The 25,009-nt window shown below is 39.3% G+C and overlaps 2 protein-coding genes across 3 annotated transcripts; one reads left to right on the plus strand and one right to left on the minus strand.

Annotated features, from left to right (window-relative positions):
* Positions 1-3,569, plus strand: LOC108166443 (cytosolic sulfotransferase 2-like). Its single transcript, XM_017305837.2, has 8 exons — positions 1-211; positions 994-1,205; positions 1,304-1,432; positions 1,529-1,629; positions 2,744-2,870; positions 2,955-3,052; positions 3,130-3,304; positions 3,401-3,569. The coding sequence occupies exons 2-8, from the start codon at positions 1,067-1,069 to the stop codon at positions 3,511-3,513; spliced, it is 882 nt and encodes a 293-aa protein (XP_017161326.2). The 5' UTR covers positions 1-211; positions 994-1,066; the 3' UTR covers positions 3,514-3,569.
* Positions 3,566-24,462, minus strand: LOC103467529 (uncharacterized). 2 transcript variants are annotated; one of them, XM_008413982.3, is made up of 4 exons: positions 23,918-24,462; positions 15,353-16,149; positions 14,166-14,465; positions 3,566-9,821 (listed from the first exon to the last, which is right to left on the minus strand). In XM_008413982.3, the coding sequence occupies exons 2-4, from the start codon at positions 16,083-16,085 to the stop codon at positions 7,816-7,818; spliced, it is 3,039 nt and encodes a 1,012-aa protein (XP_008412204.2). In that variant the 5' UTR covers positions 16,086-16,149; positions 23,918-24,462; the 3' UTR covers positions 3,566-7,815. The 2 variants fall into 2 exon arrangements, with proteins under 2 accessions (XP_008412204.2, XP_008412205.2); XM_008413983.3 differs by having other exon boundaries at positions 14,166-14,453; positions 23,918-24,461.
* Between the last annotated feature and the right edge of the window lie 547 nt (positions 24,463-25,009).

Below are 25,009 nucleotides of genomic sequence, written 5' to 3' on the forward strand. Positions count from 1 at the left end.
CACATGCGCCGGACCCATCACTAGTAAAAGGTTAATCTTTGTCAACCACTGAAAAATAGATACTTGTGTCAAATCTTTGACATTTTTATGGTAAAATATTATTGAAGGCAGAATACCTTTGGACGCTGATACAACCACCTGAACTAAAAAGGACCGGTTCTAGATAAGGACCTAACTTTGCTTAGGAGCCACACAAGGACGAAACATTCAGGTCAGCTAACAAATTTATAATGCATTTTTAAAGGAGTTTAGATGCTTTGTAAGCACTACCAGGTTATTGCATTTTTCTTTTTAGTAATGTACATGTAATTTGATCGTCACAATTTGCTGCTGCTGGAAAGTGTTAATGTATAGTCTTAACAGCCATAATGTCAGAAGTGTTGCGTGTATATCCTAAATCAATTTCCATAAAGCCTCGTGTTTCTGTCACTGTTTATTGATGCAGAACTGTTCTGGCCAAAAATATTTTATTACTTTATAATACTTTTGCTTTATCTCTTCCAAAGTCCTCCACTTAAAACAGGATGGGACAGGAAGCAAAGCTGTTTCTTTTTTTACTGTCATTTTTATTGTTTTGTTTTTTGCATAGTGTCCTAGTATTATTTTCCTTAGCCTATTTTCTTTCAGCCTATTTTCTTTCAACATTTTATTTTCTTAAAAGAAATGTAAGCTGTGACTAGACACTTCTAGATATTTAAAACTTGTGAAAATCTTTACTTGGTCTCTTTTTGTCCTCTGTCGGAGCAACAACGGCTTTGCAGGTTGATGTTTGTTCAAAACATTCAGTTTGTACGGACTTCATTTGTTTGCATATTATAGAACATGTACTGTATCTTTTAAAACTCAGAGTGAATTCATGAAACTGAAACTGCTCATATTTTAATCCAATCTACTTTTTTATTTCACAAGTTGTGTAGCATTTCATTAAAAGCCGTTTTCCACCATCTTACTTGGTGAAGCAAATGTCTTAACATTTTTTTTTCCTGTTTTCAGGGCTTGGTCTGATTGTTTCCAGTGCTAGAACAAAGTTTGTTTGTTCCTGAAAGGTTTAAGACACACCCAGCAGATGGAGTTACCAGCTCGACCTACATTGTTCGACTTCAATGGAGTCTCCATGACCAAATACTTCACTGACAACTGGGATAATATACAGAGCTTCAAAGCAAAGCCAGATGATATTGTGTTGGTGAGCTATCCCAAAGCAGGTATTAGTCATAGTTTTATCTTTGTTTCAAAGTCCATTTGCTTTTGTGCTTAAGTTTGCAACATTTTATCTAAATGCTATGCGTTTTATGGCTCTAAGGAAACACATGGGTCTCCTACATCCTGGACCTTTTGTACTTCAGCCAAACATCACCTGACAGAGAGAACTCGGTGCCACTTCATGAAAGAGTGCCATTTCTGGAGATCAGCATACCAGGGTTTCCCTCTGGTATAGTTCTCTAAAACATGACTTAATATATAAATGAAATTCTAACTTATTTGTTTTGTTTTTGTTTTTATACAAAAAAATACATTCCTTTACCAGGAGTGGATGAACTGAATTCAATAAACAGCTTTCCACGCATTATCAAGACACACCTACCAGTCCAGTTTCTTCCCCAGTCCTTCTGGGAACAGAATTCCAAGGTTTGTTTATTCCAAATACTGAGCCGTCCATAGTTATCTTCTGGAAAAACAGGACACATAGTCTTTTCATTTATTATTTCACAAGATTGGAGCAAACAGGAAGAAGGATCTTTGACAATTTCGCTTTTCACAATCTCTTTCAGATCGTCCAAAATCCTGAGTCCTCTCCTATTCTAGCTTCTATTAATTGCAGCCAGGACTTTTTTTCTCTGACTTGTTTGAGTACTGCTGAGTATCGTTTCTGAGTTAATTTGACCTTTGTGATAGCTTTTTTTCCATAAAAATAAATTATACTGGATATTTCAAATAATTCATGATGCATCTAACAAGGTTCACAATGATATTGGAAGAAAAACAGAATAACAGGTTCCCCAACTAATCACATTTTTTTAGAATGGGTTTATGGGTAGTTTCCTAAAGTGACATCAGAAAGGGGAAACCCAATAGCAGAAGATCAAAAATACAACTTACTAGATTTGCCTTGAACAAATGTTCTGCAGTTAATTAAGGGGTTAATGTCCTCTGGGTCGAGTATAGGCTCTCGCTGCTTGTTGCTGAGAATCTTGAGGGGCAGCACTGCACTTTAACCCAACACAGAATCTCATTTTCTCATTTTAACTAGCTAGAAAGACCCACCTAGGGTAACATGTTCGTACTGCCGCTGCTGCTAACAAATTGGTACTTCTCCCTAATGATTTTTACTAACATGCGAGGACTATTTGTTGCTTAAAAGTTCAAAGAAAGTTCATCTGACTAAAGCAAACAACTCTACAGGCCCAGCAGAAATTAGAAATTATCTCTGCTGGGATAGCGGAACAGAAAATGGGTTTTTCCTTCCACACTTGCCAAACAATCAGTAGGTATGTACACAGCATTTAAAGATGTTACTTAGATTTGGTGGCCTCAAGAGGCTACTCATTGTTCAGTGAGTTTTATACTGCTTCCTACTTAAATGTACTCACACTAAAGTACCTTAAAATTAAAAACCTTCAGTTATTTTTAGTGATATTATGCTACCACAATCTAAATTTATTGCCAGACTCCCCTGCATATAATCTCTCTTAAATCTGAACTTTTAAAAATACAAATCTACATAATGTTTATCTGATTGCAGATCATCTATGTAGCCCGCAATGCAAAGGACACAGTTGTATCTTATTTTCATTTTGACCGCATGAATAAGGCCCAGCCAGAGCCTGGAGACTGGAACAGTTTTCTGCAGAGATTTGTGGATGGAAAAAGTGAGTAGCAAACTAATGGGAGGAGTAACTGAAAACACAAAGATAACTTTACTGCTTGTTATGTGACTTTCTGACTCCTTTCAGTGGTCTTTGGTTCCTGGAATGACCATGTGGGAGGCTGGTGGGAGAAGACAAAGACCAGATCTAACATCCTGTACTTGTTCTACGAGGATCTCATTGAGGTGGGTGGTGTGTCTATATGTTTCATTTTATCAGTTTGTAAATGCAAGCACAGCATAAGAGGGGCTTTTTCTGGTAGGATACTGAACGAGAAGTCAGCCGGATCTGCTCCTTTCTGGAACTGTCATCCAGCACGGATCTGAAGAAAGAAGTAACAGAAAAATCTCTCTTCAACAACATGAAACACAACAAGATGGCCAATGGCTCAGCCGATGAAGTCTTGGATTTCAAGATCTCACCTTTCATGCGCAAAGGTCAGCTGTATTTCCCCCCCACTGTTTGCAGTAAAAAAGTAATCAGTGAAGTAGAAATTAATACCACAATCATCATTTCTTCATTTTTCATTTTAGGAAAAGTTGGTGACTGGAAGAATCATTTCACTGTTAAACAGAATGAGCAGTTTGATGAAGACTATCAAAGGAAGATGAGAAATACTGATCTCCACTTTCGAACGGTTCTGTAACCGCCCAGTAACAGTATCACCACCGGACGCAAATAAAAACAATCATAAGAACTTAAGGATTTTAGGTTTTTATTTAAGTTCATATGTGAAAAGCAGCAGGAAATACATGAACAAAGAAGTTCAATGAGCAAAGTAAACAGACTGCACTGCACAGGGAACAATATATGTATTTTCTATGGCACATACTGCTTCACGGGACAACCCTGAGGGAGCTGGAGGAACCACAGTAGCCAATTAAACAAGTCCTCGTACAGTGAAATAATACCGGCTCATTGGAATGTCGACGGCAACAAAATACGCACCGCACTGTTAAAAAAAACTCAACAAGCATCTCACATCAGTAGGAGGTACTGCAGGTCAGACAAAAGTAATCAGAAAACGAGTGATGGATCATCTGCAAAGAGGAAAAAAGCATCAGGAACTAGACTTACTGACAATATCTCTAAATTCTTATTTGTCAAACAATACATACTGAAAATGCAGTGAGATCAAAAAATGGATTCAAAAGAATAAACAGACTATACACATGGCTCAACAAACATGTTTTGTATGGAGAGAAACAAAGCAAAAATCTACATCCAACAAATTTAGGTTATCTAGACACTTTATAAAACTTGCAATAATATAACAGTCCTTTCTATATCAAGTATCACCTCACAACTTCCTGTTCATCTCAACAGGTAAAATCATCTGCACAGCTCATGAGCAATATCTGTGCTCAGGTTGGAGTCTTGTTAGTTCAAGTTCACAAAGCCTGAAAGTATAAAGCACACTTCTTTACCCTGTAAGTTTAGTTCAAGATGCTAAAATTGATGCTGAAGAAAATAATTTATGTCTAAAAAATATGTTGTTTCGTTCACAAAGTTAAGAACATTTAGACTATAAGTATACGATTGTGAGCCAAAATCAAACTTTTAATTTATAAATCTGGTGTTATTTATACCCCAAAGTGACTGGACAGTTGCAACAGAACAGGGGTGCATTAAAAGCAACACACATTTTCAGGTTTAAACTGTGTAACATGTTTTTTTAGTACACTTCACTTGCAATAAATGACAAAAGTAGTCACATAATTTTCCATAGATAACTTTGCTATCTGGAATTATATAATCAACTAAACTTGGCTGTGTTTTATAGTAATCCGCATTGAATTGGTCTGTAAAGAACCGCATCTGCAGCTAATTGTAAAACTTGATTATGCCTGGTAATTTGGACTGACTTGAATATAAACTGGAAGAAACTTGACTTAATATACTTGGATATGGATTGGAGATCCTTTTTATGACCTTTGATGGGAATTGGTTCTTTATAAGTAAATTCCTGGGTTTACATGAGGCAGAAGGACTGCTGATGACTAACAAGTAGTATATTGGCTAACCTGAGTACATTTGACCCACTAATTTATGTATGCTGGCCCCTTTTAAATAAATTAGAAGTTCAATCTAATTAAAAAGATAGGAATTTATTGTCTTAGTGGCACTTCCAGTTACTGTGTTCTTAGTCTAACAAAGTTATCAATGTGTGTGTGTGTGTGTGTGTGCGTGTGTGTGCGCGCGTGTGTGTGTGTGTGTGTTTTGACATTATTTTTGCATCTGAGGAAGAATTGAAGGCAAATCCATCCGTCCTCCGACTTTCATCCATCAGTCAGTTTGGGGGCTAAAAATAGGCTCAGAATGGACACTTATGAAACATAAAAACTTTCTATCTGTGCAGAATTTTTTCTAAACTTGAAAAAGTATTATTTTTAAGGCAAATTTATTTGACTAAAATGTATTTTGCCGATACCTGTGAACTCAATTAAAAAAAAAAAGTCTGATCCACTCCAACCTGAGCTTTTAGAAATACCACTTAAGATTGTCCTTCACAGTAACAACTATGTTTCAAACACAACTTTATTAATGGACGCTAGAAAGGACAGTATTTACATTGTGACTTGTACATTTTATCTCTAAAAGATAGTAAAATACTTCAGTCTAAACAGTTAAGTGCTTTGTCACTGACTCGGGTCTAATAAGTGTTTTGAAGTTCAAGCCAAGCCAGTCCTTTGTGTTGCAGCCCTGCAAAGCTGTGCAGCATATAATTCAATACAACTGATCTGTTTAAAAATCTGATTCAGATTCTGCAAAAATGCACTCAAAGGCATTGATTATTAAATGGGTGGCATCCCACAAGCATTGCTCTGCAGCAGCCTAAGATAATAAAATGCATCAAACTCATGGGAATTCAATATGGTATCTTAAACAGCTACTATCCTCAGCAGCATGGGAGGCTTCTCTGGTTGTTGTTCACTGCCTGTAGCTTTATGTAACCAGCTTTAACTTATAAGACAAAACAAACGAGTACAACAGCGACAGCAAGATAAGAGCTTACACATAATCTGCTGCTGAGTCACCATGATACAAATGCTAAGACCCTAGAGAGAGAACAGCACAGGAACCAGTCATGATTATGTATGGCACATCTTTACATAACAAAAGAAGTTAGAAAAAAAATTAAATAAAATTTACAACCCATGATATGCTTAGGAATTCTTTCAAGGAAACAAATGGGACCGTTAACACTTAGTCACATTACAGGAAGTTGATCATTATAAACCACTTTATTAATTTCATATAACAAAAGGAAAATTACCACCTTCATCACTAATCTTGAGTACATCACACAGCTGCTAAAATGTTTCCTCGTCCAATCTAAGTCTGGTCCCAAAAAAGTTAAACTCAGAATTACGTGTAAGTGTGTTTTCACTTTGCAGCCCAGATCCTACTTTGTTGGACCCTCCTGTTTTACCCCGCAAGTGTGTTGCGTGCGTTTGTACTGCAGCGTATTAAACAACATTGTTCATTCTGATGCTGACAGGTTCAATGGAATAACACTAATTGAAATCTTCTTCATCCAGTATCTGGGAGAGAGGCTTAGGTCACAAAAAAGCTGGAATTTTCTGCAATACACGTTTAATAATTTTATCACAGCCACTACAAATTATAACTCATGAAAGCTGCTCTAAACTTTGTCAAAAAGTGCAACGGTGTCAAACTAAACAAGTCTTGTCTACTCAGACTTTACCCATATTTGGATCTGACCAGAAGAGAGGAAACCAAGCTGTACTTGGAAATTGGAATTTCAAGGTCAGTCGGAATAACAAGAATGTCTCCTAAAGTCGGAATTTCAACACTGAAAGTTGTAAGGCAAAGAGCAAACCTGCTGTGTGCATCCACACTGTAGCGGAAGTAACTGGTATAAACTTTGAACTAAGCACTTCTGGATGTATGCATCTTATTAACCCAGTGGTACAATAAGTGCTTTAACTTATCTACTTGTTAAAATGTTAGTATTGTGGTTCAGAAAAATAAAATATTGGTATATTATCAGCTTGCATTTCTAGTAGTAGATGTCACCAAAACAAATACTTAATAACTTTTGTTTTCCAACTTGCAACTAGAAAGCTCTGAACCTGGTTATGATTTCCTGCTCCGAGTTCCAGCTTCAAAGTCAGCTAGAACACCGGTGTATAGCCCGGTGTCCTATGTAGTTATTTCACAGTGGCTAAACTAACAAAAGAAAAAGAAAAATAATTCAAAACTAAAGATTGTAACCCATATTTTCAAAAACCTAAATCATTGAAGGAGTAAGAATAACACATGCTTAACAGCAGTCGCATGCCTAATTTCTATGTAACCTAAAAACAATTTGTAAAACACACATCACAGATTCAAGTGTTTGTCTCAAACCAGCTTTGTCTTTACAGATGAACAAATGCAGTCAGCGCTTGGTAGAAGTCATTTAATTTATCTTTCCGTTAAGATTAGCTGATTCTATTATAGTATTTGAATATAAGAAAACACTGATATACTCACTATGAGTTGCCATTTATCTATTTTTTTTCCTACCAGAGGATTTCTTTCTACTTTTTACCCTGCTGATAATGCTCTGGCTCTTGCAGTGGAAATGATGGGGGTGAAAAACAAACTGTCCTGGTTCCTGGAAAAGGTTCTTGCAGTGGAAACACAGCGTATGATAAAATTATGTGAGTGAAAAAAATGGAAAGAGCTGTGTGGGTAGTGTGTCAAACATGTCGTATCTCGCAGTTGCAGTAAAATCCATTCACCTGGTAAATTCTTGAAACAAAAGGACTTTAAAGATAAAGGTGATGATCTTAATACAAATCACCTACATTTTCTATTAAACTGGTTCTTATTTCTAAGCCAACTTGAGGAAGTCTGATCAGATCTCCTCTGCATTAATCTGAAACAAACGTGTGAAAATCTGAAATGCAGTCACTGGTCTTCATGTCCATTGTGTGGTTCAAAGGTCTATAATTTCACTGCTGACACTGGCAGAATCATCATGTCGTCTCACTTCCAGGTAACTGCGTGAACCAACGGGTCTCCCAGCTCTTGCTCGCGCCCTTTCAGAATCCGGGGTGATAAATGGCCGAGTGTCATCCACGCCATCCTCACCCAAATTCCCTGTAGATGTTCTGGAGGGGCGAAGCGACACTGGGCAAGACACTGATGAGGGAACGCTGACCATACCATTCCCAGCCCACCTGTGACCCTGGTGGGATGGCGTGGGTGGAGCAGTCACCTGCCTGCTGGGTACACTGCTGAGAATGCTACCCCCCAGAGGCATGGAAGACTCTGTTGGGGCTTCGCTGCTCTCAGAAAGCAGCTGAGGATCACTGTTCCTACGAAGCCAATGCTCCTGGCTGATCCCAGAGCCCGGAGAAGGAGTCTGGATTACAGGATGAAACAGGCTCCCTCCTGTGACCAAATGTTCTCTGTGCAGAGCCTCGTCAATGCTGCGAGTCAGGTCAATAGGGGAGGGTGGCCGCAGGTCAAATTCATAGAAAGACAGAGATGTATCTCTGTCCTGATCCAGGCTGCCACTCACTGAGCGATGTGGAGGTTGACCCAGAGTCTGCAGTCTCAGCAGGGAGCTGGTGGAATCCTCAGATATGCCTCGGTCCTCAGGGTGGCCCCCATGGTTACGTCCATAGTTACTGTCTTTGACCAAGCGCGGTTGGGCCATATTCTGCTCATGGTCCTGGTTCCTAATAAGACTCTTGCTGATATCAGCTCCAGGTCGCTCTTGTCCAGCCCAGTTGTTCGGCACGTCTCCTGGTCCTCCCGCTCCCCCTGTTCCTCCTCCCACACCATTACTTTCAGACTTTCTGCAGGGTTTACCTCTCAGACTTTGGACTATCTTAGACCAGCATGTGTGTCTTTGAGGGGAACCAACAGACTGACCAGGAGTTGGGGGATCCACTGTGCTGCCATCTTGCCCTCCTTCCTCCCTTGCCCGGCATGTGACGGGCCTCCAGAACACCCAGGATCCCATTAGTAGCAGGAAAAAACCCCAGGTTAGTTCCAGCAGCCGAGCCCAGAAATGCACCAACCACCATCCCCAGCTGAAACGCTTCCAGTCTCCTAACAGTCCATAGAGCCACAAGGTAGCGTGGACATGCAAACCGCAGCATAATGCTCCAAGAACTGCACAGACTGCCAGCACTCTTCCCAGAATCACTGCTGTTTTTTGGCTCCCTGTCCAGGTCTTCCTCCTGGCCTCAACAGGAACACTGTGATGGGGAAGAGCAGGGTAGCGTATACGTGGAAATACATAGCAAAGATAGCCCAAACAGATACCCAGACCCCAACATAGGGACAGGACCTGTAGAGTTACTGGTACTACAGGAGACAGAGCTGGAGACAACAGATCAGCAGCTAACAGTAGTGTACACTGCAACACAGTAAGCACAGCCACCAGAGGGGGGTGCTCTAAGGTTGGAGGTAACACACTGACTCCTGCCACCCTCAGTGCAAGAAGTACTAGGGACGCCTGGGCCCACACCAAGAGGTGAAGAGGCAGGTTGTAGAGGGCCGTAACTGCTGTGCGAGGGAAGATGCCTCGTGTCCTATAAGGGTCGAAGAAAAACAGAACTGCCCTGAGGCCTCCAGCCAGAAACAACAGAGCATTGGCAAGTCCAAGAGCCCCACGATGAGGGCAGTTCGCTCCAGGGGACAGAGTCAGGCCGAGGGCAGCTCCAGCAAACAGGAGCAGGAAGAGGCTTGCTGTGCCGTAGACATGCAGTTCCCAGGCAAAAGCCAAAGTGCGGCTCAACTCACCCCAATAAAGGAGTGTGCCATTCGTAGAGGGAATGACACTTGGAGATGGGGCTGGATTAAAAGTGGAGTGTGGAGCTTGCTGTGGATATCCCAACAGAACAGAGCGGTTCCTCTCGTTCTGATACGTGGGGCCAAATCTGGGTCGGATCACAGGAACAACACCGGTTGTAAGAAGTGAAGAGTCCCCTGAAAGGTAGAACATGCCTTTGATTAGTTTTTTTTTTTTTTATCACAACAGAGAAATGTTCAACTGTCTTAAAGTAGAAGAAATCAGTGAAAGAGCATGTAGTACCACTGAGATCCACTAGAGGGGTGCAGATCACCATCATAGAATAATACATCAGCGAATAGAAACTAAGATGCACTGCTAAAGGTCTGTAATGCAGTGCTTTCAGAAAGTATTCATACCCATTAGTTTTTACATTTTGTCACATCATTCCGACCACAAACTGCAGTGTTTTAAGATTTTTATGTGAGAGACCAAAGTAGTAAAAAACAAAAGCAACAGGAAAACAATTTTTTTTCAAATTACTTAAAACTCTGAATGGGGCTAAAACATGCATGTTATTATAATATTCATAAATGCACCCCATTGCTAGCAACCAGCTGAAGAATCCATCTAGTAAATACTGTAGATGTGGGTCATTTAATCGCAGAATAAATCCAGCTGTTATGTGTACGCCTTGGAGTTTTTTTGTTGTTGTTTTTTTAGAGAACATTAATGACCAAACAGCATTATGAAGACCAAGAAACACACTGGACAGGTAAAAAAGATAATGCTGTGGAAAAGGTGAACTAAATGCATAGAAGTAGGACTGTAAATAATGATTGTTTTAGTAATTATTTAATTGATTATTCAGACAGTTAATTGCTTAATCAGATTTTTAAGATTGGCAAACTGTTGATTTTTCTTTAAGCCTTTTTTTATACAATATTAGAAATGCAAATATTTTTTTACAGAAATTGAACCAGGTGAAGGCAAAACTTTGGCCCTAGAGAAGTTTTGGGTAGAACATATTTACAGATGAAGATTTTTTTTTCATATTAATAGTGAAATGTATAAATGTTTTGTGCAGTTTTCTTAATTACTGCTCTCAGTATGTTCTTTCAGCTAATTGGCTTTTTTTTAAGTCTATACTCCACTTAATGATTAATTGATTACTAAATTAGTTGACCATTATTTCAATAGATTGGGGTTGTAATGCCACAGAAGCTTAAGTAGTATGTATTCAGAGGTCTGTAAAGAAAGACAAACCATCAGTATACTGTAAAACCTATCTCTAAATGAATTTTAATGTATTTGCATCAACTAATTTTTTCCTACTTCTTGGTGAATATAGTGTTTATATCAGAAAACTATATTTGGTCAAATAAGAAAATTCCAAACCTTGACCATAGGTTGTCATTCTGAGCAAATAACCTTCAGGGCTTGTATGATGCACTAAAAACAACCACGGAGGTGGCCAGCTGGAATCACTGATGAATTAAATTTCTTTCTGAATTCATTTGGTCATTCTTGCTAGTAGGAATAGCTGAAATTCAGAGTAACTGTGTGGCTTAATTGATATTATACAATTAACAAGAACATATTTATTATGCAACACAGCACAGTGTCACAATAAATTTATATCAGACAAGCTCTGCACACATTCAGAGATTACCAGAATGCCACATGGGACAAATTTGCATCTCTCTGTTTATAATTTGCTCATTATGACTCAGGCTCCTGTTTGCACAGTGCTCATAACTTTATCCAACTGGAAGAACCTGGAAACACCCAAGTGTATTATGATCATATTTAGTGCTAAGATTTCTTCTAGTTTTCATTTTAAGGAAAAACACAGAGAATGTAGCCATGAGAAAGGTGATCTTATGAACTTTAAGCAATAGGATATCTGTCTTGATGGCTTCATTGTAAATCATCTTCAGCCATTTTTAACAATAAGATGATCAGTGGTAAAACTTTCAAACCTCTAGTCACTTCTAGTACTCTTTGCCAGCCAGAAGACCTCCATAAAACTGACAGAGTGATAAATGACTCACTCCCACATAGGTTTCACCCTTTTTGTTTCCTCCCTCCTTCCATTGACGCACTCCTGAGCCTCACAAAGTAAAAGCGCTTTGTATACACATCTCAGACACGCTTCTTTATTTACATAAAGGTATGTTTTACTTCCTTCAACATTTTTTCCCCAAACTGGGATGAGATCCAGACACATTCCAGATGTGCTGATCACATTGCACAGCTGGGCACACTTAGGCTTACCTCAACCCTTTTGTTTTCTCTTTAAAACTGGCACTTTCATCATATGTCAGGAAAGAAATAAAATATCAAATGACCCTGTTAAAAAACTAGTTACAGGTAGGAAAATTCACACAAAAGCTAATGCTATGTTATCATACTAAAGCATAGCAACGCATTGGTTGAAAGTAAAATATATATTTTTTTTTTTACCAAGATTGTTGTGACAACAGACTGAGAGGCTCTTTTGATCATAGTAATTCCATCCATTCAGCCTTAAAAAAGGCTGGAAAACTTTAGCTTATAAAATTTTGGTAGCATTCTGGACAAGGATATTTGAAGTCTCTCAACAAAGGATAAAATCTAAACTTGGTATAAGTCATATTAGTGTAAGCTCTTCTAACCTCATATCCTTTGGTATTAATTCCAGAAGTGGTTAAAATATTCCACTGGCAAATAGTACAGTCCTTCAGTAGGGTGGAAATGACATCAGTTTACATTGTTTATTGGTCTGTTAAATCGAACAGGACTTAATATAACTATGACTGTATACATCAGTTCTTTATCCTGTAGCAGACATTATCAGATTTACTTTTTATGGAATTGTCATGCTAATCAATGAGAAACAAACATTCTACCACATGTAAAGCATCCAAAAACATGGAAATAGACATTACACTGGTCTTGTGGTTATATATATTTTTAAGCAACATACACTTATGTCCAGTAAACTGTTAAGTGTGATATATTTTAAATGGAGAAATATATTTTTATGCATGCAGGTGTTAAGAATGTGCACTAGAAGTTATAAAGTTAGAGCTGCAGTTTAATTGTTCCTCCCATTTGAAGTCCTTTAAATAAAATAAAACTAACACAGCGGTGCCCCTCTCCCAACTTCACATTCTTATTCAGAAAAAAAAAACAGATACTCATTGTGTGAAAACTAAAGGAGTGTCACTCATCACAGCTCCTTAGAAATTACATTTGGCAAGCATGGCTGTTAAGAAGCAGGAAAACAAATGAGGTGGATTCTCAAGAACTGATTATGTCATTCGGGACATGTCACTGTGGAATACTGTCTCTGCTGCCCACATACTGTCATCGCTGTCATGACAGTGATGAAACCATTATGCAGCAACAGTCCTCAGTCAGAGGCCTCTTCAAATTTGTTGCAAGACTGACTGCTTCTGGAGATTCATCCTGCCCACAGCATCACCAATAATCCCAGCAAATCTTTGAAAATACTTGGATATGAGTTCCAATAACAATCAATTCCCCTTTCGGATAAATAAATTATTTTAGATTTTTTTTTATACTATAAATTTATAAATCTAAAAATAATGTAATGTTAAAAATTCTTTCAGCAAAATTAAATTCACTGGTAGTTGATATTGTTTGTGTTGCTATTATAACCATCTGGTTAGTTGGGATCAAAAAGCCCTTTCACTGGTACTTGGGGAGTCGGAAGCTGAAACGGTTTGGAAAAAATTGCTCTGAAGTAAACAGATGAGGGGAAGCTCTTTGTCAAAGTTACTGCATTGTACTGTTTGTCACTCGTGTATTGTGGTTACCGAGTAAAACATAAATACATCTCGTATAATGTTTAGTCATTTCATGCTCATCAGACAACCCCAAGTGCCTTGGACTAAACTGTGTTGTTCTTTTCACACTAAGCACTGCTGCTCTTACTTCCTAATATGGGTTTAAAAGGGAGACACTAACTTTGACTGAACTGAACTTCAAGCAAAAAAAAAAAAAAACAGCTGTAAAAATGATCGGCTAAGAAAAACGTGGTTATGTTACCAGTAATGCCTCCCTTTAAATGTGCTGTGACTGTCTCTTGAGCTCCATGTGTAATGTTCCTTTATTTATTTTTTACTGTCTCGCCTGCCTTCATCTTTTTCTCTCTGCATTTGGCTTTCATCCCCACTCTCTGTTCTTTATATACCTTTCTTCTCCCACACCTTCCCCCTCTCTGTCTACTTTCTCCTTTGCATTACTTCCTCTGAGACCCTATTTACTTCCCTCTTGCCCTTTTCCTTCAGTCCTACCCACCCACTTCCTCTCACCTCCTGCTCATACTTTAGTCGCTCACTTTGTTGACCCCAACTACAGCCCCCCTTTCTATGGAAAAATGTGTCTCCTTTTTCCTTTCCTTTGAAGCCTTTTCCAGTAAAAAAAAAAAAAAGGTTCCAGCTGTATAAATAATTATTTTCTGAATGATCAGAGGACAAAGGAAACTCTGAAAGTGGCTGTAACTCCAGAATACATAGATTCGTGTTTCTTACCTCTCGACGGCACAGTAGTTCTCGATGTATTTCTTCCTTTTTCTGCTGTTTTGACACTTTGAGTTGTAGCTGTCCAATCAGCCTCTGGAGTAAGTGGAAGACCAGTTGTAGATGTGTGGGTTTCTTGTTCTGTTGAACTGTTTGGATTCGGACCAGCTGGGCTTCTGTTTGTGACAGGTTGTGCTGCAGTCTGTGGCTTTTTATCAGCAGAGCTTGACGTGGGTTTGGGAGATGTCACAGCAGAGGAGCCCTGCTTTGGCTGAAGTTGGTCACTGGAAGGGTGATTTGCTGCAAGTGTACCTAAAAATGGAGGATAATATATTTTGAGACATTGAAGTGACATTTAATCCCAACTTCAAAAAGCTATGAAACTGTTACATGCATATGGTGATAGCGCATAACATTATGACTAGTGAAAGGTGAAGTAAAAAAAATGTTTTTTAATTGAAGATCTTCAGGTGTTTACCAAGTCTGCAGCATGGGCAGCCAGTGCTCACTTATGCTGAGTCAAGGTTGGCCAGCAGATGAACTGCTGTAGCTTAAATTGCTGAGATGCAAATTCTGGTAGAGAAAAGTGTCAGAATGCACATTCTGTTTCATGTGATATTGCAATTCCACCCCACAAACCAGTTGGGGTGAAATTAGTCTTCTATAATGACTCAGACCTCTGCTACTAATCAGTGAGGTGTTGATATCCTGAAATTCCCCAAATCCCAATTTAATCCAAACCTTCCTGAGGTGGGCAAACAAGTCTGATTCATGGAACTCCCACCTCACAATTTGAAGGACCTAAAGCAGGGGTGGGCAACTCCAGCCCTGGAGGGCTGGTCTCCTGAAACCTTTAGATGTTTCTCTACTTCAACACACCCGAGTCAAATAATGAGGTAATTAGCAGGACTCTGGAGCACTGGACTGCACTTAGGAGGTGATTCAGCTATTGGATTAAATGTGTTGGACCAGCCAGACATCTAAGAGTTGTAGGACACTGGCCCTCAAGGACCAGGATTGCCCACCCCTGACCTAAAGGATCCCTTGTTAACATCTAAGCAAGGGATCTAAGTCACAATTGATCAATTTTGTCTGATCAATTTTGATGCCTCAAGAGGCCAGAGATGTTTTGGCAGCAAATGGGGAACAATCATTAGACAGGTGGCCATAAAGATATGCTTCATAATTAAATATCTTACCAGTTAATTCCACAGCCTTAGGTGTTTGTTGTGTTACTGTAGAGGTTGCAGTGATGGTTGTCAACCAAAACAGGCGAGTCTCATCATTCTGATAATCCAGTGATGGCGTTTCTTCGTCCTTAACTTTGGAGGTCATGGTCTGTGCCTGTGGTCGATACTGAGCCATCTCCTCAGCAACTGTTGGCTGATGACCAGTTGATTTCTCCTCTGCCAGGGCTCTGCCTGATCCCAACCCTTGGGAATCAACATCCTCTGAGCGTTCGATTGATCTCTCTTCTGCAAGACTTGAATGGGAAGGCAAAGTGGGAAAAGGTGGAGATGTGGCAGCTTCTTCCCCTTTTAAAACCTTGATGAATGTTAAACTTGCTGTGTCAGTCCTGGGTCTTGGGACAGTTGGTTGGGTTGCAATTTGCCCCCTGGTAAAATTCTGTGGAGATTGCGTAAAAATTAAAGATGGGTTGAGCTGTGTCGTTGGATGGATCATCCGATGCCCCTGCTCCACTGCATTCAAAGCTGTAAACCTTTCCCGGATTGTTACTCTGATGGGAAGATCGGTGCGTCCTCTGGGAGGCAAAGAAGGCCAGAATCTAATTGTCTGCTTGGTAGGTGAAGGTGGGTTGCTAGGCAAGTTCAGAGTTGAGAAGGAAGAGGAGGAACCAATGATGGTCTGTGCACCGGATAAATGGAAGAAGAATAGGATCAAGGTATGGAACAGGAGCAGCTTGAGAGCCATATTCAGCAAGGAAGCAAAGTGAACCTTCAGGGAATTGGGGCTTATTTGTCACACCATTCTTCCGCTGTTGGGGAAAAGGAGAAAATAGTTAATAACTAAACAGAGATAATTACAGAATTAGGTTTAAAAAGACAGATCAGTTTTTAATTTATTTTATTAGAGTAATTTTAACCTTAGAAATGCACACAAAGAAAATGTCCTGCAAGTGGAATTGGGTGATCTTCAGTACGGTAAGCCGCGATTGATGACCGGCTGTTTAAAAGACAAACAGATCTTTTTCTGATGTGAGAGAGGGCATAATTTTCAGTAGGTGCCAGGAAGGCTGAAGAAAGGACAGCAATGTCACTCTGTTTTATCTTTATGAGCTTTTATTTTCTCATGGCACATAATGGATTTGGATATGTTGGTAGCCTTTTGGAGTGAAGATAAAAATTTACATTCTCAAACGGAGAGTGCAGTTTTGTAGTGCTAACCATGTTCCTTATGTATGTTGCTAAAAGTATTTTAAAAGTCACAATTGATCAATTTTGTCTTTGCAGGTTTGCAAGTTTCTCCTTTAACCTCCTTTTTATATGACTGGTCATTTTGGCCAAACATAATTCTGTTCTTTGTTTCTGAGAGCATTTGCAAATTGTAACATGGTTTGCTATGTTGCTTTAGGAGTGATGGTTCCACCTTATACCGAGTTGCCTTTCAGGCCATGTTGGGACAGGATTCATTTTATTATGAATGACAAAGCATCAGCCAAGCTCTTCCGAAGGGGTTTTGGTTTTTGGGTTGATACAAACATTTTGCGCTAAAACATGTTGACCTCTGGGATACACAACACGTCTCTCTCCAGAAAGCTGTAAAGGCCAGACATTTACATGGTGTTTATACTTCTGTAAGTTTGTTTGAACAGATGAAAGTGGCACCTCCAGCTATCTGAAACTTGTACTCAAGAATGAAACAGACTTGCGGAGGTCCAAAACATTCTTGATTTCTGTTCACCTGGTTGCTTTTCTTTCCAAAAAAACACACAAAAAAGCATAGTGTTTGGAGTGTTGTTTCAAAATACATCTATAAGGTTTGGGTGTACTTCTTAAAATTCTCTCACGTTATTCTGATATTTAGCAAGACAGGAAAAAATCTTGGTAATTCTTTCTGACTTAAAACAGGAAAAGGCCAAACTGGTCAGACCAGGAGAAAAAAATAATAAGGTCATGTAGCTTTTGTGTTTGTGAATATCTGGTTTCAACTTTCTGTGGTAAATCAAAATGACAGACCAAATCAAAAATGAAGGGAGTCACAGATGGTTTCAGTCAGTGACAGATGGGTACAATAACTTTTTTCCTCCTATCTGTGCCTTAAAAGGTTCTTTGGGAAAATATCAAAATTATTTCCTCCACATGTTTTCTCTGTGTTTGCTTCTAAGTAGGAGGGCTTATTTTACACGCTATCTGAGTCGTGATGCCAGAGGCTGTGAGGCTGACTGTCGTATATCAGAGAGCCAGGTGACATGCAACTCCCCCAGGCCCTTGAGGACTGTGCATTCTTAGAAGTGATCGAACCAAACAACTGCCAGTAAAATCCCGCAACACCCATCTTTTTGTTCTCCAACTTGCATAAATCTTTCTCTTTCACGTCAGTTTCTACCTATGACTCAGAGTGGGAGACAACCTTTGGGAACAGTGTCGCCACAAAGTAAAACTTCAGCTGAAAGGGAAGGGGAAGCTCAGAAAATAGAAATCAGTGGCTATGGGAGATTTTATTTCGCTGCGAATGAGTCACCATGCATCCATTCACATCCATGATGATTAGACCTCAGAAAAGTCACCGTAGTCACACACAAAGGCTTCCAAATATGCTTAAGGAAATCTGTGTGAGTGTATGGAAAATGTGTCTGGGAATGTGCAAGTGAGCATGCAGTTTATACATGCAAAAAAAAATCCAGTTTGAAATTCTCTACGCATGCTCAGGAAATCTAAATCTTGTGTTTAGCGAGCCTGTACAGTGGCGCACATGTATTCCTGTAAACATCAGTGTGTACAGGAATACAACTGTTAGAACATCTCACTCTCCACCCACTCACAGTAGCCTCAGTGTTTATTTTTTTCCTCTTTCAGCTACCTCTTCTTCTGTCTCTCTATTTTCAAAAATAAAATGCCACCCCTTCCCCCTCTCTTCTTCTACCTGGTTTTTCAGCTGCACAGCTTTGCATGGTAGATAACATCCAAATGATAGAGGCAGAAGCAAAATAACTGGAATGCAATGCCAGAATCTGCTGATGTGGAAGTGGTATTTTGAAAAGAGAAGAGAAAATACAGATAGAGAAGCACAGAAGGTGAAAGAGGCTTGATGTGGCTGATAGTAGAGGGCACAATGAGGCAAGCTGATGAAAGCGAGGAGACCGGCAATACAATTAAGACAGAGAGAAGTATGGAGGGATGCAAATATAGAACCGCTGATGGGGGAGTCTGAGAAGCTCGTTAATACAAAGTGACAGAAACAAAGGCAGATATTTCATAAAAGTAAGACATGGACACATGGAAACTACGCAGCAGGGTGAACTGGTTTGATCAGTTTGATCAGTCCAGGACATTATGCAAAAAGAGAGAAACTGCATCACAGTTCCATATGCAGGTGTGCATTCTCAACTTACTTCTTTGGTAATGGAGTATGTTACACTATTTCTACCTAAATGCAAATGATTTGAGTGTAAACATATGGTCAGTAATATGAGAATATGCTGAGACAAAGCAGAGATTGTTGAGAGAAACTCTTGGTTGCTATTTTTGAAATGTTGTCACAATTAATCAATCTCTTTTCCAGAAGCTAAAAACAGAGCAGAATGTTCTGGTCCACTGGACCAATACAAATAAGAGTGAATTTAGTTTCAGCTCATCCAAACAGTTTGAATTTGGGGGGAAAAAAGACAAATCATTTCAGTCAGGCACCACTAATCAACCTTCCTCATGTCTGCTTCAGTACGCTGTTGAGCAAACGTCGTTCATTCTCTTGACCCCGACACATCTGTGCACACTGCAGCCAGAATCCCTCAAACAGTGACTAAAATACGCACACACAGGCTGGCTCACAAATAGAAATTACGTTCCTCTGAGACTGTTCACAGGGGGGGACGGCAGATGGGTGCATGGCCCGAGTATTTTTATCTTTGTAAAGCCCAGAGGGTTCTCTGAGACTCTTCACTCTGAATTTAAAATGCATCATGGTGAGCATGTCGTCTGCATGCCATCACTCTTACTTGCACAATGCATGCCTTGTTTGATGCAGGAAATGCCCGTGGATAAAATCCAACTGTACAGTAGCAGGCAGCAATCTGGAGATTACTATAAACTCCTAGCCCACGGTATATCCTGGCTGTTATACAACCACATGAGTAAGTGCTGCAACAGCTGCTACTAATCAGTTAATCGTCGCAGCACTGATGTCATGTCTACACACTCTTGTTGTAATATGACGAGTGAATGCACAAACTTTCCATAAGAAACCTGGGAGGCATGTGTGTGTGCGTGTGTAGATGTGGGTGGGGCGCACACACAGTAATGTTTCTGCAGAGACTCCCTCCTACTTGCAAACATTCATTTTCTTTTTACCAGATTTCAGACAGGATGACAGAGTGTGAAGTTTCCATTGGTTTGAGTGATTCTATCTGTCTGTTGGCAGTCTGGGATCAGTCTTCTTAACTAAGACCGATCCAAATGCTTCTCATCAACAATTTGGTTTAGATTTATAGTGAAGGTTTGAGGACAACACAGCTTTCTTAGCACAGAGTACATGAAGTACCAACGCGAAGGACAGAAAGCCGAGTCATGGCTGGAATCTTGTTTACGTGGTAATTGATTGGATGGCTCCTGATTAAAATCTCAATTTTGCCAATTGCAGACAGCAATTTGGCAATTGCTTTGCACAGCTGCTGGTGCTTAGACCTCTACGACTTTCTGTCTCCTTCTGCTAAAGGTTCAGACTTGATTTTATGTGTCAAAGACCAGCAGTGTTTTGGTTCTGCTAGTGAAATTGGGAACATTGGAACTTTTTAAACTAAAAACATGTGTCTTGGGTTGATTGAAATGTAATTAATTTTTTTATCTAAACTGTCAGAAACATGTGGAGTGCAATGAAGTATGAAAGAAATGCAAATATAAACATTAAAAAAGGCAAGCCCAAACATGCAATTTTCATAAGTAGGTCATTTTCCAATAGTTCTGTTAGTTAATGGTCTCAGTCATCAGTGAAGAATAGAGATGTGCTAGTCAAGCTTTTCTTGGCTGATGCTAATTTCTGGTATTCTTTCAGGTGCCAGCTGGGATTTAGCAGGATACACCACAAAAAAGTAAAGAGTAAAATAAAAGTTACTGGTTCTTGATTTGAATATTTTGATTTTGTATAAAACAGAAAATTAAGGAATTCTAACCTTGTAGTGAAATAACTTGAAACATAATTACTTGGACTTGTTTTCTTATTTGTTGTAAAGGTGGTTCTAACAAGCTTAATAAGGAGGAAATTTTGCAACGTTAATTAAAGTAGAAAGAGTCCAAAGAGCATATATAAATATGACAAAAGAAGTGGTGAGAATCAGGCTACAGAAAGATGACTTTCTGCAGAAACGGGGCAGATAGGTAGAAGTTGAGGGGATTGTGAAAGATGATGTAATAACTATGTTGGGAATACAAAGACATAAACATATATGGAGCTAAATGTAGAGGGTCTCTGTCCTCTGTGGTGTATAACCATAAAGCATTACTGCTCAGCCATCAGCAAGCTGTGCAGATGTATAACTTGTTTGTACTTCGTCCTGACTGGAAACGTGGGTGGGTGTGTTAGGAAGTGAATGTATGTGAATATGTGGGTATGTGAGAAACAGGAAGAAAAGGGAAAGAAGGAGCATGTGTGGTTGTGTTGGAATGTGAGTCACGGGGGAGGTCCTTCCATTAACCGTTACAAAATTCCACACCTTGAAATAACACACGGTTTCCAAATAGCTCCCACTGTATCGCCTTACTACCAGTACAATAAAAAAAAAAAAAAAAAACATGCCCTTCACTATTTTGTTCAAGTTTCACTGTTAGATCTCGAGACATTTGAGCTCCTAACCTGAAAAATTGATTTTCCAGAAAGTTTTCCAGGTGAGGTCACAGAATATAAGTGTCAGACCAAACTGATCCATCTACCACCAGACGAGGAAGATTGTTAAGAAGGCCTCCCAGTGTGAGTGTGTGTGTGTAGGGAAGGTTGGGGGGAGTCAAAACGTCAGAAATCGACCACACAGGAGATGTTGAAAAGAGGCTCCAGAAACAGTTCCGCATGTTTTTGATCATTGATGGAGAGGATGTTGCAGTGAAAGGTGATGGACCCCAGAATATCTCTAAAGCTCATCGGGGAAGTGAGCCACTGATCAAAGGCTGCGACTGCAACCAGAATATTACAGATGCACCAATTGATCAGCCAAAGACCAGAATCAGCCAATTTTCCCTTGACCTATCATTATTGGATATGACTTCCACCATATCACTCTGAATTAAAGTGAAGTGGATCATTATCCACTTCATTTTAATAGAATTGTTTGACTTTGATAAAAATTTAATTACAGTTAACTGCTTCAATGCATAAAGGGGAATGCTTTAATTTTCTGTTTAACAAATTGTCTTCCCTCAAACAGGAGACCTGCAGACAATTTCTTTCTGTTTTATATGTTAAAGTTGTCAGCAAAATCACGTGACTGGAGAACCATGGAAAGAAGGTTCAGCACAAATTTTACAATCTTTTCAACCATGTTCGGACTGATGTTTTAATTAGCTGCCGCGCATTGCCAGAAACACACCCTGAAAGATAGCAAGTCTGCTGACTTTTTGAGACGGCTTTTGAATCCCACTAAGCCACAAAGACACTTTCAGGGAAATAAATTACAGGCATCACAAGTCATAAACCTTGCAGACTACAGAGAGTTAACCACAGCTCTGCTTGAACCCCAGACTCTCGTATTGTTGCAGCTGGACGCAATAAAATTATGTTGAGGTTGCAAACAACTTGTCAGTAAATGAACTGTTGGCTGATAAAGAGAAGTGATGAGCATCTTTAAAATGTATCAGACATAATAGAACTTGGAATAAAGGATATTTCTATTCTATTCTTTTATTTTCCACTGTCTTCTTTAGGGTTTTGTTTTTAGAGAGTTTGTTCCTGCGACGAAAAGTACTTTCTGTTCATCATGTCAGAATAAAAGCCTTTGAAACATTAGAAGACAGTGAAATTAATCATTTGTTTGATGCCAGAGCCTTAGTCATAGTCATAAGTCATCTTTTGTCATATTACTCCCTTTTCACTACTTCTTGAGTTGACTTCCTCATTATGACTTTATGTAAAATCTTACTTAAGATCTTCTAAAAGTTTTAGTGTCAGATTTGGGTTGTGGTGCTTTTCTTTAAATTAAGGTAATCTGTCAGAACTCTCCTAGATTGCAGTAGTCTGTAAAAGTTAAATTGACAATAAAATTATTGTGGGCATCTATCAAATATTAATAGCCTCACAATTCAACAAGAACATTTTAAAAATCCTTTTATTTTTCACAATTCCAAGAAAAAATTGGAAATAAACTAATCAAATAAAGAAATGAAAAAATGTGCCAACATTTTTTAAAATGTATCTGCAAGTGCAATGGTAAATAACACGCCCAATTCAGTTACTTATTTCATGGTTCCTCTTTGGCAATGTGCTATGACTTAGTTTAATCCTTCAGGTGTCTGAAAGGGAGTTTCCTTGGACTCCTACTTGTACCCTTTTCATCTGAGAAGAGATGGGCACATACATTTCCTTGTGTTTATTTTGGGTTAGTATTAATGAAGGAATACATTCAAATTTCATGTTTTAAATGGGAAGTATTTGTCCATAGCTTCGCTGTGTTTCAATTGTAATTTGACATGGCTATATTTCTGTGATCTGATTAATTTTTCAAATTGAAGTTCATTGAGCATGCAATATAAACTTGAACTTGAGCAATATACCTTTATTGAAATTGTGATTTCATTCCTTTATATTGTAATGAGTCAAATTCAGAAATGGCCAAAAGGTTTCAGATTCTAGCACTGTAACTGGTTAATTAGGTCCTATATATTTGACCCAATAGTGTAATTTGATCTGAACTATGATAATATTGATAATATTGGACTCACTGACTTTGATATTGACAGACTAAACTCTACGCTGAAATAATTAAATTAAGAAACTATTTGGCGATTTTCTATTTTTTGGCTGAAGTGTGTACTTTATGCTATATATACGTAGGTATACAATGATTTATTCATTTATGGAAATATGACACTTTTGATCCTCCACAATCTTCCACTGCTCAGTTTTATTAGCCAATAAATTCCAAGCCATTGTAGCTAAAAATAAACACTAACTTCGTGTAACCTAAAAATAAGAACAACAAACTTTGTTCTTCAGGACTTTACAGCTTTCATTGCACTTTGCGGGTAACAAATTAGTATCAGGATACCGTTAAGTATTAATGAGAGCAACGCCGTTACTGTCCTAACATCGATGGGGGCGCTTTTTGCGGCACAACAACGGGTGAAATTTGTCTTGTCCAGCCTTTCCCTGGCGCCCTTTAGGATGAAGATTGTGCGACTACTAATCAGGAAATCATAATAACAATAAAAAGCTGAAGCCTTTATCAACCACCACTAAATGAAACCCAGGTCAGTAGCGTGGGAACCTGAACCTGAACGGTGAGTCGGCCCGGCACAGGTAAAGGCAGCGTCACTACAGTATCAATGCGCAATGAATCCCCGCATAGCGGCTGCTACGCAACTGTCGGTGCCTGGAAGACGTACCTGCAGCGCTGTCCGGTCCGGATCCTTTCAGATGGCGTCTGTTGCGGCAGGCTGGGTAGGGGGGGGGACTAAGGCATTCTGTGATAATGGCAGAAAAATGTAGTCTTCCTCGTTTTATCCGAAGAATATAACCACCAGGGCTTCCTCTATGTCCAGCTATCTTCTACTATCGCTGCCTCTTCCCCTAACCACGAGCTACTGAAGGGATATACGCCCCCTCCGTCCTCTTCATCTCTCTCCACATCGCTCCCTCCCTCTCACTGTTTTTCCTCACAAGCGGATAAACACGACTGCTTTACCTACCAACCGGTCGCCTGACGCGGCTCTTACGCAACAGCGGGCGGATACTTCTTGACTGTCGTTTCATATCTACCTGTTCATACAATAGAACCGAGGGTACATATGATTGTCATCATCAAACTGAGCGTAGAAACCACAGTCCAGATTCTTAGCGGCGTTTCTTGGAATCTAAATTAAATTCGTGTTTTGAGTATTAAACCTGCACAGATACTTTATAGATGTAGATATTCCCCCGCTCCTCAAGGAAAAATATGCTCTGACAACAAAAGCACATCTGTGCAACGAATTAAAAAAAAATTAGCACTGTAGAAAAGAACATGGTGATTAAAAAATACAATAAAGAAAATGGCAGATTCATCTTTCTTTGTAATTGGGTTCTTGACATCATCAAAGGTTCAACAAAGTTGCTGCAGGTCAGTTTAAATCTTGCCAGTTTGTACCCATTTTGTGCCCACATCTTGCCATTTCATGGTGTTAGTCAGGGGTGAAAGTAGTTTTAAATTCTTGGGGGTACTATGAAAAAATTACCATAAAAATGTATGTATATATACTGCTCAAAAAAATAAAGGGAACACTTAAACAACACAATATAACTCCAAGTAAATCAAACTTCTATGAAATCAAACTGTCCACTTAGGAAGTAACACTGATTGACCGCCCCGCGATTTATTAACTGATTAAGTCGTGTTTCAGATTGTTCTTGAAAAACGAATCAGTCACGGCTAATTAGTGGGTGCTCTCACCGCTGCACAGTGAACCCACTGATGCTTTACAGCAGACAGCCGCTCCTCT

Source organism: Poecilia reticulata, chromosome 7 (genome assembly GCF_904066995.2).
Source record: "Poecilia reticulata chromosome 7, P_reticulata-male-v2, whole genome shotgun sequence".
NCBI classification, from domain to species: domain Eukaryota; kingdom Metazoa; phylum Chordata; class Actinopteri; order Cyprinodontiformes; family Poeciliidae; genus Poecilia; species Poecilia reticulata.

What these genes read in the sequence shown, in the direction of transcription:
- LOC108166443 (XM_017305837.2), top strand. Translation starts at nt 1,067, where the DNA reads ATGGAGTTACCAGCTCGACCTACATTGTTCGACTTCAATGGAGTCTCC. An exon ending in TCTACGAGGATCTCATTGAG is followed by an intron (nt 3,053 to 3,129) that starts GTGGGTGGTGTG and finishes TTTTTCTGGTAG; the next exon opens with GATACTGAACGAGAAGTCAG. An exon ending in CTCACCTTTCATGCGCAAAG is followed by an intron (nt 3,305 to 3,400) that starts GTCAGCTGTATT and finishes TTTTCATTTTAG; the next exon opens with GAAAAGTTGGTGACTGGAAG.
- LOC103467529 (XM_008413982.3), bottom strand. Translation starts at nt 16,085, where the DNA reads ATGGCTCTCAAGCTGCTCCTGTTCCATACCTTGATCCTATTCTTCTTC. An exon ending in TAAGGCTGTGGAATTAACTG is followed by an intron (nt 14,466 to 15,352) that starts GTAAGATATTTA and finishes CTCCATTTTTAG; the next exon opens with GTACACTTGCAGCAAATCAC. An exon ending in AACTACTGTGCCGTCGAGAG is followed by an intron (nt 9,822 to 14,165) that starts GTAAGAAACACG and finishes TCTACCTTTCAG; the next exon opens with GGGACTCTTCACTTCTTACA.